The sequence below is a fragment of the Thunnus albacares genome, chromosome 4 (genome assembly GCF_914725855.1).
Source record: "Thunnus albacares chromosome 4, fThuAlb1.1, whole genome shotgun sequence".
Classification (NCBI taxonomy): Eukaryota; Metazoa; Chordata; class Actinopteri; order Scombriformes; family Scombridae; genus Thunnus; species Thunnus albacares.
In genome coordinates, this window is record NC_058109.1 from 19,776,452 (window position 1) to 19,788,616 (window position 12,165).

At 39.0% G+C, this 12,165-nt stretch overlaps 2 protein-coding genes across 3 annotated transcripts; both read left to right on the top strand.

The window, feature by feature from the left end:
- Window positions 1-448: 448 nt before the first annotated feature.
- On the top strand, window positions 449-5,224 carry LOC122980217 (SUZ domain-containing protein 1-like). The gene is made up of 4 exons (XM_044347993.1): window positions 449-765; window positions 1,754-1,803; window positions 1,902-2,171; window positions 2,326-5,224. Exons 1-4 carry the CDS (start codon window positions 715-717, stop codon window positions 2,435-2,437), a joined length of 483 nt encoding a protein of 160 aa, XP_044203928.1. The 5' UTR covers window positions 449-714; the 3' UTR covers window positions 2,438-5,224.
- Window positions 5,225-6,343: 1,119 nt separating this feature from the next.
- On the top strand, window positions 6,344-11,564 carry necap2 (NECAP endocytosis associated 2). 2 transcript variants are annotated; one of them, XM_044347976.1, is made up of 8 exons: window positions 6,344-6,642; window positions 7,790-7,890; window positions 8,172-8,276; window positions 9,048-9,129; window positions 9,644-9,752; window positions 9,987-10,140; window positions 10,243-10,327; window positions 10,458-11,564. In XM_044347976.1, exons 1-8 carry the CDS (start codon window positions 6,548-6,550, stop codon window positions 10,501-10,503), a joined length of 777 nt encoding a protein of 258 aa, XP_044203911.1. In that variant the 5' UTR covers window positions 6,344-6,547; the 3' UTR covers window positions 10,504-11,564. The 2 variants fall into 2 exon arrangements, with proteins under 2 accessions (XP_044203911.1, XP_044203912.1); XM_044347977.1 differs by having other exon boundaries at window positions 6,350-6,642; window positions 9,987-10,131.
- The last annotated feature ends 601 nt before the right edge of the window (window positions 11,565-12,165 follow it).

The window sequence follows — 12,165 nt, forward strand, 5'->3', positions numbered from 1 at the left end:
TAACCTGGACCCACCAGGCTCCATACTTCACCTTTTGGGATCTCCACCTGGCTTTGCTGTGAACCGTTCCCTGGGCCTCATGTGGCTAATTAACAGTGCCGTGCTTAAATAAACACGATTTCATTCCAACCCTGTCTCTGGCCAGTCTGTGTTTGCACCTCAGTGTGTTTGGACCTGCTTAGTTGCCACCTGACAGGTGGATGTCAAGGGACAGTTTCCAAAAACCAATCAATCAGAACAGAGTGGGCTCACTGGGAGGAGGGCCTTGAAGAGACGGGAGCTAAAACAACCTGTTTCAGACAGAGGCTGAACTGAGGGGCTGCATAAAGGGCCAGTATAAGATAAATAAATATTTTTTTTAAATATAAGTAAATTAATATTTAAAAGTATTTTACAGTCATTGTTTTCTTTCTAGGCGGCGTGGTGACGTCACAAGTAGTCGCTTGATTTACCGAGGTGGACGTGACGTCAGATTTAAAGCAACAGGCAGGGGGTTACCCTCAGTGGCGCTTCAAGCTAGCAGGCTAACACGCGGCCAAGGAAAGCTTTGCTAATCTGTTCAATCAGCACTCGCCTGACAAGAAAAAGTCGCAAAATTTAGCTCCCGGCGATCCTGCGTGAACGCTGCCCACCGTCCCATGCCTGTGTCTGCGGGGACGGGAGACAGTTAGCCGGGGGAGCCGAAGAGGAAAGCAGCGAGCAGCGCTGATCAACATGGAGGATGAAGAGGTTGCAGAGAGCTGGGAAGAGGCGGCGGACAGCGGGGTGAGAAACACGAACCTCACATATTGTGTTTACAGAGGCTCTAGTTAACAAGATTTTAGTTTGACAGTCAACCGGTTACTGAGCAAATATCCGTGATAGGTTGGATGTGTCTGGAGCTTGAATATGTGGTTTCGTTTTTGAAATACGGCCAGAGAAACAGTCTGCAGGCCCCGCTGTCCCTCAACGACGTGGGACTGAGCCTGCCGTCATGTTATTTTACTTGTTGAACGAAAATTAGCTTTTTATGTGCGGGGAAAGCCATGTAACATTATGAAATAAATAATTATTCTTAACAAAGTCGAGATTTCCCTATATTATCCTCATTGTGTAGACCCGCCCATTGCGGAAACGACAGGCTGCACTGAAGTAATAACACCACAACAGTGTAGTATGTTCAGGGCTGCTGCGTTTTATTGATCCAGTCTGATGTTACAAAAGCACTGAGAAAGTGCCACAACGGTGACGTTTGTTTCAGTGCATATTATGTCATGTTTTTTGGATTTCAGTGTAATGTAAACTTTTGTTTATGATAAATGATATATTGGCAACAAAAGACCAAAGTAGAGGCACACTTGTAAATTTCTGAACAAATGTAATCTGATCAATGTAAGACCCTCTATGTGACTCTACTGAGTGAAGCAAATCTATATTGTCCATTATAGTTACACTATAAGAGCAAATGTATTGATTTATGCATCTTATAGCACCTTTTATGTGATAGCACTACAATCAGCATAATTACCTGTCAAACTTTGATCAGAGATTAAATTGGAATATATTTCTCACCGTAGTGAGAGATTATTGGTTTGTGATGATTGAACTCTGTCGTAATATCTGTCAAAAGTTTGTTTTCTAAGATGCCAGTGACAAATTAGCAACTCAGAAATCCAGATCTTGTGAACATGTTTGCGATACAGGTCAATGAGACATGCGTGAAAGAAGTTGTTGGACAGCAATAAAAATGTATTAAATATTTGTTTCTCCTCAGGAAATAGAGAGAAGACTTGAGGCTAAGCTGAAAATCAATCAGGAGGCAAAGTAAGCAATCAAGAACTTTATTGAAAATGTTTAAAATATGGTAAGAATATATAAATGCAAATAGTTTTATTCCTCTTAACATTTTCTCACCTGTGCAGGAAATCCAGTTTGGGTTCAGGTGGTTCACCTGTGCGAACAGCTATTGTAATCCAGGACGACTCTCTTCCTGCGGCACCGCCACCACAAATTAGAATTTTAAAGCGTCCTTCAAATAACGGTACTGCAGGAAACCTTGCGTCCTCGTCCCGTCCCTCTCAGCAGATGAAGTCTTTGGCGCAGCGGGAGGCGGAGTATGCAGAAGCCCGGAGAAGGATTTTGGGTAGTGCTTCCTCAGATGATACGCCTCAGGACAATCCATGCCAGGACAGGTAAGATTTCTTAAAGCTCTTAAAGCAAAAACAACAAAATACATTTCTACACTTGTTAAAATTGAAAAGAGAATACATGGATGGATAAATTAGAAGTGAAAAAAAAAAAAAACAACACTTTTTATGATTAATTCTCATTTCTCCTCATCATCAGGCCAGTTCGTGTGAGTGCACAGCAACCATCAGAACCAGTTCGTCCTAACAATCACGTGATCCGCCAGCCCACCGGCCCAGACGGCACCTCAGGCTTCCGACTCTGCAGATAAACAGGAGCTGCTGCTGCTGCAAGGGATCAGCTGTCTCCCTGAGAGGGCGTGAAGGGTGGCAGTTACTGGGGTTGTGCGTGGTGTGAAGAGCAGAGTGGTGGGGCAACACAAAATTTGACAGACATTAGAAATATGAAGACGCACCATGGGGATTGAGATGAACTATGCCACCCTCTCTCTACTCTGCTTACTGGCATGGTCTTTGCCTTTCGCCTTGTCTTTTCCCTCTGTGGAACGATGCAAGGGGCTGGCAGAGATCAGCCAAAGATCCGAAACCCCTTCTGTTCCACACTGTGGACAGGCTTTTGCCTCACGTCCCTACACACTGTGATACTTTGATGTACCATGAGGTGCCCTATGATTCTTACTCTCATTGGCCGGCTGAGTGCCAGGGCATCAGGTGTCTGTCCCTTCAGGGAGAGTAAGGAGAGCTCGTCAATCTGCGGGAAGTCCCCGGAGACGTGCAAACGAGTGAGCTGGCCTTTCCACTGAAGGTATCGGTGGGAAGTGGAGTCAGTCATGGCTGTGTGTCCACCGGGAAGCCGGGTTCGGTGGAAATAAAGTGCTTGACAGTGCCGAGAGTTAACTATGGGTTCAGCAGCTTGAGTGTAAGGTGATAGAAAGTCATACTGATATAGATAGATATATTCAGTAAAAGTACACTGTGCTCAGAAGTGTGTTTTAATACTGTAGTTGCATAGCAATGGGAGCAGCCCAGACCAGCATTTTCCACAGTCCAGAGGCCTCTGTTTGGCACTGGTGGCTATAAAAGAAATGTCCGGTGGGCACACAGCCTGTGGCCAAAGATTATAGATCGAAAGGACAGAGTGTCATTAAATCTAAGCTTATTCAAGCAATAATAATGAAATTACTCCCTGGGTTGTTTTGTTTTTTTTACATATTGCCTAATTATCTGTGTTGTTTCAAATCTTTTATTTGAAACACTTAACATTGTTTTCTCAAGTTTGTGTTTTGTTTTTTTTTCTTTTTTAGTTTGAGACATGTTTAAGTCAGGAGATCAGTAGTTTATAGGCGACTAGATGATGTAGCCTGCATAGCTAACTTAATTGGTAGTGTCATATAAAATTTTTATAAAAATAGGAAAAGTCTGACCTATTCATGAATTGAAAATCTGAAGTGCATAGTGATGCATTAATGTCCCTGCTTGTGTTGCCTTGCTTAGCATGGCTAAGTTGGAACTTCTCTTATAGCCAACGACAACGCAGACTGGTTTGTTTTAATATATTGACTGACTGTGTGTTATTGAAATGATGGCTGGTAAATTCTTCAAAAATAACTTTTTGATGGCCAGTGTGGAGGATGACTCCACATGACAACTGCTTCATTTGGAAAACATTCTGTCAGGGGAGTTTGTGCTGAAAACTACAAAAAAAATCATCTTTTAATCGGTGTCCTTAAGTATGAAGCCAAATTCTACTGTCTGGTCTTTCCTGAAGTGTTTTTCACACAACAGGATTTTAGACCATTGTCGCCTCGTTTGCAACTGATTGAAAATAAAAGTTTGCAAACCTTGAAAACCAACAATCTAATCAAATACTGACGAGTTAGCAGTACTGACAGTTACTGACAGGTTCAAAATAAATGATACCTGCAGCAATTTTTGAACTTTTGACCCTTTTTATGCCTTAAATGATAAATGATACCTGTGGTTACATAAGTATACTGTCCAACAGGAAGAGCTTGTTAATCTAGTGCTGTTTTATGCACTCGTGATTGGTTCATTATTCCATTGAATAAACTCTACGTAACTGAGGCTCAGTTTATAGCTGAACTAAGCAAGAGTTTTAGGAAGTATAAAACCAGACAAAGTAAGAGTGCAATAATGCTTTTCTCACAGAAGTGCTCCGTGACTGCTTTCAGCAGAGTTTGTCCAAATAGTTTCAGGTGTCAGTCAAAATCATTGATTGGAAATATTCATAGGACGTGTAGGCTTCACAGAGAGTAATTAATTGAAATGGTAAATTATACACCTTGCGTTTAAACAGTAGTGAGCAAATTCTCCATGACGCAAACTTACAAATAAAGCTGAAAAAAAAAACTGCATTTGTACCACCTGTTTTAACCTCACTGACTGCTAAAAATAAGTTCGGATTGCATCGTTAACTGATGATTTCTGGGAAATGAAGTTACCTTTACATTGCTCTTCAGTTGTCTATTGCAGTTCCTATATCTCAGTATTTTTATTTTATGAGATAGTATACACTGAGTACTTTTACATGCACATAAGTATCCCAGTTTTGAGTCTTATTCTGGTTTTGATCTTATTTGAGATATGACGTTTAAATGTGTAAATGATAACAGTATTCAGGTTTCTAACAAGTGGGCCTTATCCAGCTCTCTGAAACCAGGATGTGATGTTTACATGTGCAAACAACCTGAATACTCAATAAAAACAACAACCCCAAAACAAATAAACATCATAATCAGCATACTTGTGCGCATGTAAACACTCACTGTTAGGAGGAGTGGACCATCTCATCATGAATACATGCCCTTAATACACTGTTCCCAAGGATCAGGTTCAGTTATTGAGATGAAATTGTTCTGTAATCATTTTAAACTGATAATTAAGAGTAAATAACCATCACCGCCACCACCTACAGTAGATAACCATCCTGTACCTGTGTGATCTACCCATGAAGCTTTGTTTCAGTCCTTTACAGCCGCCTGTCTAGTTTGAGGCTGACTTGATGTCATTGTTATTTTGAGACTTGAAAACACAGATGGAAATTGATTACCCTTTAATAAAGACACTTAAAACAAAGAGAACTTGGTATATGTTTGTTTTGTATTATGTGAAACAGCTTAGTCCTTCAGCAGGAGGTTGTTTGAGTATGAGGCATTTATTTTCAATACCACAATGTAAAATTACTTTACATTACCAGTAAAAGTCCTGCATTTAAGATATACTTAAGTAGAAGTACAAAAGTATTATCAGCTAAATTTACATAAAGTATTAAAAGTAAAAGTAGTTTTGCAAAAAATCAGCTGCTGTGACTAATGTCAGCTGGGTATAGGAAAGAAGAAAAAACTTAAGTTCTCCTTAAGTTTTTCTCTAAACTTTCCTTGCTTATTGCTCTAAATATGCGCGGCCGCACTGATCATCACAAGCCTATTTATGCTTGAGTGAAAGTACAATAGTATTTCCCTCTGAAATGCAGTGGAGTGGTAAGGGTATAAAGCTAAGCAGAAAATGGAAATACTCAAGTAAAGTACAAAGTACTTAAGAAGGACAGTACTTGATGTACTGAGTTACTTTCCACCACTGTATTGAATTGCAATATTGCACAGATGTTCCTAATAAAATGCTTGGTGAGTGTATATCCACAGAATGTCTCAAAAATGAATGGACATTTGTTGCAAAATATATACAATACAAATGCAACATAACAAAACAAGACTGCACAGATTTTTTTTTCTGAAAACATTCAAAAAACCTTTAAAACAACATTTAAAGGACCATAGTATAGTTTAAAAGGACATCATTTAAATACCGATTGAAATTGGTATTCAACCAATTTCAAGAGAAGAAAAAAGAAAAATTTAATTTAATTTATTGTCATGCACCTGACTATAATATAGAAATATAATAATGTACGCTGTGAATGTACATCCTCACCGACACATAACTGTCACTGTGGCCGTGGGAGATTTACACTGTCACATATTTTTGCTCAAACCATCCTCACCGGACGCGGCGCTGTTTGAAGCGAGCACGACGGCTCGTTGTTCAGTTGGTTCAGTTGCTCGGTGTCCATTGAAAACGGTCGTGTCGTAGATGGTAACCCTAGATTTGAAAAAAAAAAAAAACTCTCGCGAGAGAGTACGCGTTGTTCTTTCATTGTGCGCGTTGTTTGTCATTTCACAAAATAATTATGCTTAATGATGTGACAACGCCGTGGTTAAGGTCTGGTTGGATTTAGTCAGAAAAACAATTGGTTTGGGTTAAGTAAAGATCATGGTTTGGGTTAAAATGAACACTTAATAAAAATCTCGCGAGAGTTATCGCAAATCTAGGGTTACCATCTAGGCACGAACAACGCGTTGAAAGTCGGAAGTTTGCCTTTAGTTAGTGTGACACTTGACAAAATGGCAGAAGATAACAGTTATGAGTCGATGCTCTGTGTGAAGCCCGAGGTTCACGTTTACCGGATCCCACCGCGGGCCACTAACCGTGGATATCGGTAAGATAACCGCAGAAACACGAAACGTTAGCAGCGGTTAACTGACGAGTCTGACTGCCTGCGAGTGTCTGTCAGCTAGCTAATACAATGCACCCATTATCGGACAGTTATTAGGATAGAAGTTTGCTTCTTTGAACTTGTTGTAACTAAATTGTGTCGGATGTTTCCAGCCCAGACAGCCAGATACGACAAACGATGAAGCTAAATGAACAAAACTGGCTAGATGCGCTAAAAAACGCCATTTAGAAACACAATTTTACCGCAGTAGAAGTTAGTTAGCTTAACCTGTGTTTAGATTACGGAACTCGGACCCCGTCATCCAGACTTGATCTTTTTTTACCAGCGACTTACACCTGTTGTTATAAAAAAATTGACTTAAGTCGTGGGGGACATTTGAAATGATGACATTAGAGATAACTTCATATCCGGACGTTTTAAAAAAAGATTACTCGACATACATCTGTCCGATAATGGATGCAAGAGCGTAAAGCTAATTCCTAATGCGTTTGTGTGTGTGTGTGTTTGTGTAGCTGAAAGTGCAAGTACTTACATACAGCTTATGTACATTTTATCGCTGCTCATAAATTGTTTGTCTCTCTACATAAAGAAACTGTCATGCAAAATATTTTGGTCTGAAAAAACAATTTTCAGGATCATGTTCAGAGTGTTTTACAAACTTCACTGAACAGTAAATCTACATCTTCCCTCCCTCACAGTTTGTTGTTGTGCTTAGGTAACATCATAAACTTACATTGAAACCCAACCAGCAAGGATTTAGGGCCTAATAAGAGCTTTAAAGGATCCACAGATGTCACATATTTTATATTAGTTCAGCCTACTGTAAGTCTTGATAAAATGTATTGGAAGGAGCCAATAGATTTGAAGGGATTCACAGTTTTAAGACTTGAACAATTTCTAAAGACATGTTGGCTGATCTTTACAGTGTTGCTATTCTTTAGTTGGCAACAAAAGATCACTGTTTCCATGAACATCTCATATTTAGCCTTCTCGAAATTTCTCAATTTCACTTCCTCCTCCTCCTGCTGTGAAAAAGCCACAGCTGCTTGGTGATGAAGTCAGCTGCTTCTGTAAATTAGGATCACAAACTACTTTCATGTTCAGCTTTTGTGTTCATCTGTGTTTCTAGCGCTGCTGACTGGAAGCTGGATGAACCTGCATGGAGCGGCAGGATGAAAATCACAGCTAAAGGCAAGATGGCCTTCATCAAGTTAGAGGACAAAAACACAGGTAGACAATAACATTTCCTTGTGTCAGTGTGCTCATACGTAAATCACCACATTGGATATTTGTGTGTCTTCTTTACAATTCACTGTAACACCTGCCAGCATCTTGTAGTACCCACTGTTTCATCCATCTTTAACACATGACACTTTGGTCACAGTGTGATTAAAGCAGCTGTCAACAAGTTTTGCTACCTTGCGTTGTCCTTTTCGACCATGTTTTTTTTTACTTTATTACTCGCAACACAGAAAGTAACAATGAGGCACTGATTGCTGTGTTCTTTGCAGGAGAGCTGTTTGCCCAAGCTCCGGTCGAACAGTATCCAGGCTGTGTAGTTGAAGCAGTAACAGACTCCAGCAGGTACTTTGTGATCCGGATAGAGGACGGCAACGGTAAGCAACTTTCATGTGAACTATATCAATGAAAATATAAAGGTAAACTGGTTTAATTGAGTTATTATACTGGTCCAAATATAAGACGAATCTGATCATAAGACTGAATTAAGTAGGAGGAGATTTACTGTACTAAACATCTCTTAAGTGTTATGTCACATTGATGTAGTAGCACTGTATTGATTTTAAAAACAAATCTGTTTAAATACAAATGTATAAATTTATTTTAAATTAGACGAAATATGACAAAGCCAACAAGTTCTTCTGGTTTCCATTTCAAGTGCATCAGCATTCAGATTGGACTATGGACGTGGAATAATCAGCTTTACCCTGAACAATGGAAAGATTTTCTCTTTGTTTTTACATTTTAAAAAGTGTATTTCTTGGCTGCTTGAAAGCTGTTTGACGGCTCTGCGTTGTTGATCATCATGATCTTTAAAGGTGCCTTCAGAGCTCCTGAAGACTTGGTCAACTTGACTCATCTGTCACTGTAACACTGGAGCTGTCAGTTGATAGTAGATTATTAATTCAAAAAGGATTTTTTTTTTACAAACATGCGCTATGTGTTGCTGTTTATGGCATTTACCTAGTCGTTAGATAAACTTCACTTAAATAGTCTTATATTTGGGTTAATATGGTGGAAGCTTGATCCATCGCTAAGTCCCAGTTGTCCTCTGCTCTTCTTTGACTTTTTTTTATATATCTTACTGCAGGAATATGTATGTTTTATGTTTTAATGTGTTTTTGTCTTTACAATTGCTTCGAATAAAGGTCGTCATGCTTTTATCGGTCTTGGCTTTGCTGATCGTGGAGACTCATTTGACTTCAACGTAGCTTTACAAGACCATTTTAAGTAAGTTAAACTTCCATTACACTGACTTTTTACCGTCTGGATCCGTATTAACAAAACATCCTAAAAGTTTCTCCTAACAGGCAGAGTTAGGAGAAACTTCTAAAAAATTAGCTGTGTGTCATTCCTCAATATGAGATGCCTACATTTTTGGTGTAAAAGTATTTCACAAAGCATTTTAGCACTAAAACAATCTTATAAATATGTGAACGAGACCTACTCACAGTCAGTCTGCTGCAACGTGCTCATGGTGTGTTATACCAGGATAGAAAAATCCTTGCACTCCTGCATATTGATTTTCTTTTTTAAATTCACACTCAATGTTACACATTTGTCTTATCATGTAAATGTTTTTGTTAAACTATATCATAACTATTAACTACATATATAGTTGTTAAAACTATGTCAGCAGTTAACAAAGTGGCGATACTTTGACGCTCTGTAGAAGCATCATTAAACTGTCTTTCGAAACTAATTTCATTGATAATCATTATGCTTTCATGCTCTTTTTCTAAAGGTGGGTGAAGCAGGAAGGCGAGCTTGCAAAACTGGAAGCCTCTCAGAGCGCCGCACCTAAGCTGGACCTGAGCTTCAAGGAAGGACAGACTATCAAGATCAGCATTGGGGTGAGCATGTAGCCCAGTGAAATAGTCATTTGGAAGTGACTCAGATCAGATTTTTGTTCTCGGAAGTGTGAACAAACCAAATCAGATTTTTTTTTTATTTTTTATTTTTTTGTACTATCAGATCAGGGCCACTTGCATGTAAAGTCCTTGATTTTAGACGACGTTTAGCAAGAAAAGAGTAACTATTTGGAAGATAAAAATGTTTAGAAACTGTCATGATTGTCTGTATCACAGAACATCAAGAAGAAGGAGGCAGGTGGTGCCAAACCGCGGCCCATGGGTGGAGGTCTGCTCCCACCTCCACCAGGAGTGAAGGCTGGAGGTGTCATACCGCCTCCCGGAGGCCAGCAGACGGCCCCAGCTGCACAAACAAACGCTGGTGATCACTGTGCATATATTTTCTTCTTCACATGATGTTTAAAAAAAAAAAAAAAAAAAACAAGGTTCACACTTATCATATTGACACAAGACTATTTTCCCCCTCATCCAGCCACTCTTTTAGACTTCGGGTCCCCCGTCCCTGCAGCTCAGCCCAGCTCTGACATGTGGGGAGATTTCACATCAGCAGGTTCCAAGTAAGTTTCTACAAAGATGGCGTCACATCATCCATCCATCATATGTGTTTTTGTGTTGTTTTTTTTTTGTGTGTGTGTGTGTCCTCACTCCCATCATCACTCTCATGTCCTCATCGCCTCTTCTCCACAGCTCCAGTAAAGATGCTGTCACATCGGGATGGGTGCAGTTTAGTTGAGTGTGGTGAGAAAACGTTTGCACACTCAGGTTCCAAACATTCCACGGACAGGATGATTGTGGCAAAAACAAAAAAAAGAAACTAAAAGTGGGGAACTGTTAGCAAACTTGACCGTCTCGTTGGCTGCACTCGTGCTGTAAAGAGTTTGTACACGTAAACAGTAGCTCGCCGACCAACAAACTCTGGAGGAACAAACAGTAAAATGTATATAATTTTTTTTTTTACAATCATATCTCCTTTTTTCCCCTCATTGCTATGCAGTAGGATTCTTTGATTTTTAGTAGTCAGGTCACCACTACACCTGTCATTGTTGGAGTCTCTGCTCTATTTGAGACAAGCGAGCATATTGAAGGTTGTCGGGTTACACTAAGCAGGTGATAATCTTGCCTTAAATCACACGTTCCCTCATTTTCATTGTTTCTAGTCCTCTCACCGACCTCCTGTCTGCTCATCTGCCCAGAATCAGATCAGATTTGTGTCCCTTTTCTTTACAACATCATGCATTACATTTTCCTGTTTTCCTGTCATACAGTTATCTCATTATGACAGCGCCACTCATCTCAAGGTTGTTTTTGGGAAAGTTGAATAGTTTACCTATTGAAGTATCCATGTTTTCACTCTATGCCATGTATGTGTGTTTTGTTTTTCGGTTTGTAACTTTGCCATCTTCCTTGGTTTTTTTTGTTTGTTTTTTTTGTTTTAGGCGTTCTTGCAAAGCTGAGATGATTCACGGTGATATTAATATTTGATGATTAGTTTTACATTAAAGCTCTTAAGCCTTCATCAAATATACCAAGATTTGTTTTTAATCAGCGGTGTTGGGAAAAGGATTTGAATGCCGTTTCATGTTTTGTTGTTCACGTACATCTTGGTATACACCCTTCATTCATCTTTGCCTCATGTGTTTTTGCTTTTTTTTTTTTAATTGTGCCTTTTACCAAATTGAAATTTCCTTAATCTTATTGATAATTTGCATCAAATATTTGATCAAGTGCCTTTCTGAAAAAAAAGAAACCTAAAATGTAAACCTATGTCGTCTTGTAAATAAACAATATATTTCATTTGCCCTTGTTTTTTATGTTTAATAGGATAATGTTGACGGTCTGTCTGTGTTATTGATATTTTAGCTCTTCACACTTGCATCACATTGTCCTCCATCAGTTTTAAAAGCTTCTGGTTTTACAGGAAGTTGTTGATAACACAGCATATGGAGCCATAGATGAGTACCTCAGTGTCATCAGTAACATAATCTGAGGGATTATAAGTAATATCCAGTCAGTAATTTATTAATGAATGTAAGAAACTTGGCCACAAACTGATTTATTGTTATGAAGTTGAGAATATGTCCATGAACTGAACATGATTTAATGGGCAACTTTTCATCTAAAACAATGAAGAGGAGCAACAAATATTATTTTATGAACAGTCACATTCAAAGATCACTCAGGTTTTATCTTGAGTTATTTGTTGTATTGATCAGTTGGTGCTGTAGGCAATTAGGTTTTTTTCTGATACACTTTGTGACCTATAGTTGCACAATGTTGCTTTTATATTTCAATAATCAGAGAGAAGGGATTCACTTAAAACACAATTTGTAACATCTAGATGAACATCAAAAATATATTTGATCCCTATTTATTTACCAGAATACAAACTTCTCAT

What these genes read in the sequence shown, in the direction of transcription:
- LOC122980217 (XM_044347993.1), top strand. Translation starts at nt 715, where the DNA reads ATGGAGGATGAAGAGGTTGCAGAGAGCTGGGAAGAGGCGGCGGACAGC. An exon ending in AAGAGGCGGCGGACAGCGGG is followed by an intron (nt 766 to 1,753) that starts GTGAGAAACACG and finishes GTTTCTCCTCAG; the next exon opens with GAAATAGAGAGAAGACTTGA. An exon ending in AAAATCAATCAGGAGGCAAA is followed by an intron (nt 1,804 to 1,901) that starts GTAAGCAATCAA and finishes TCACCTGTGCAG; the next exon opens with GAAATCCAGTTTGGGTTCAG.
- necap2 (XM_044347976.1), top strand. Translation starts at nt 6,548, where the DNA reads ATGGCAGAAGATAACAGTTATGAGTCGATGCTCTGTGTGAAGCCCGAG. An exon ending in GTTAGAGGACAAAAACACAG is followed by an intron (nt 7,891 to 8,171) that starts GTAGACAATAAC and finishes TGTTCTTTGCAG; the next exon opens with GAGAGCTGTTTGCCCAAGCT. An exon ending in TTCACATCAGCAGGTTCCAA is followed by an intron (nt 10,328 to 10,457) that starts GTAAGTTTCTAC and finishes TCTTCTCCACAG; the next exon opens with CTCCAGTAAAGATGCTGTCA.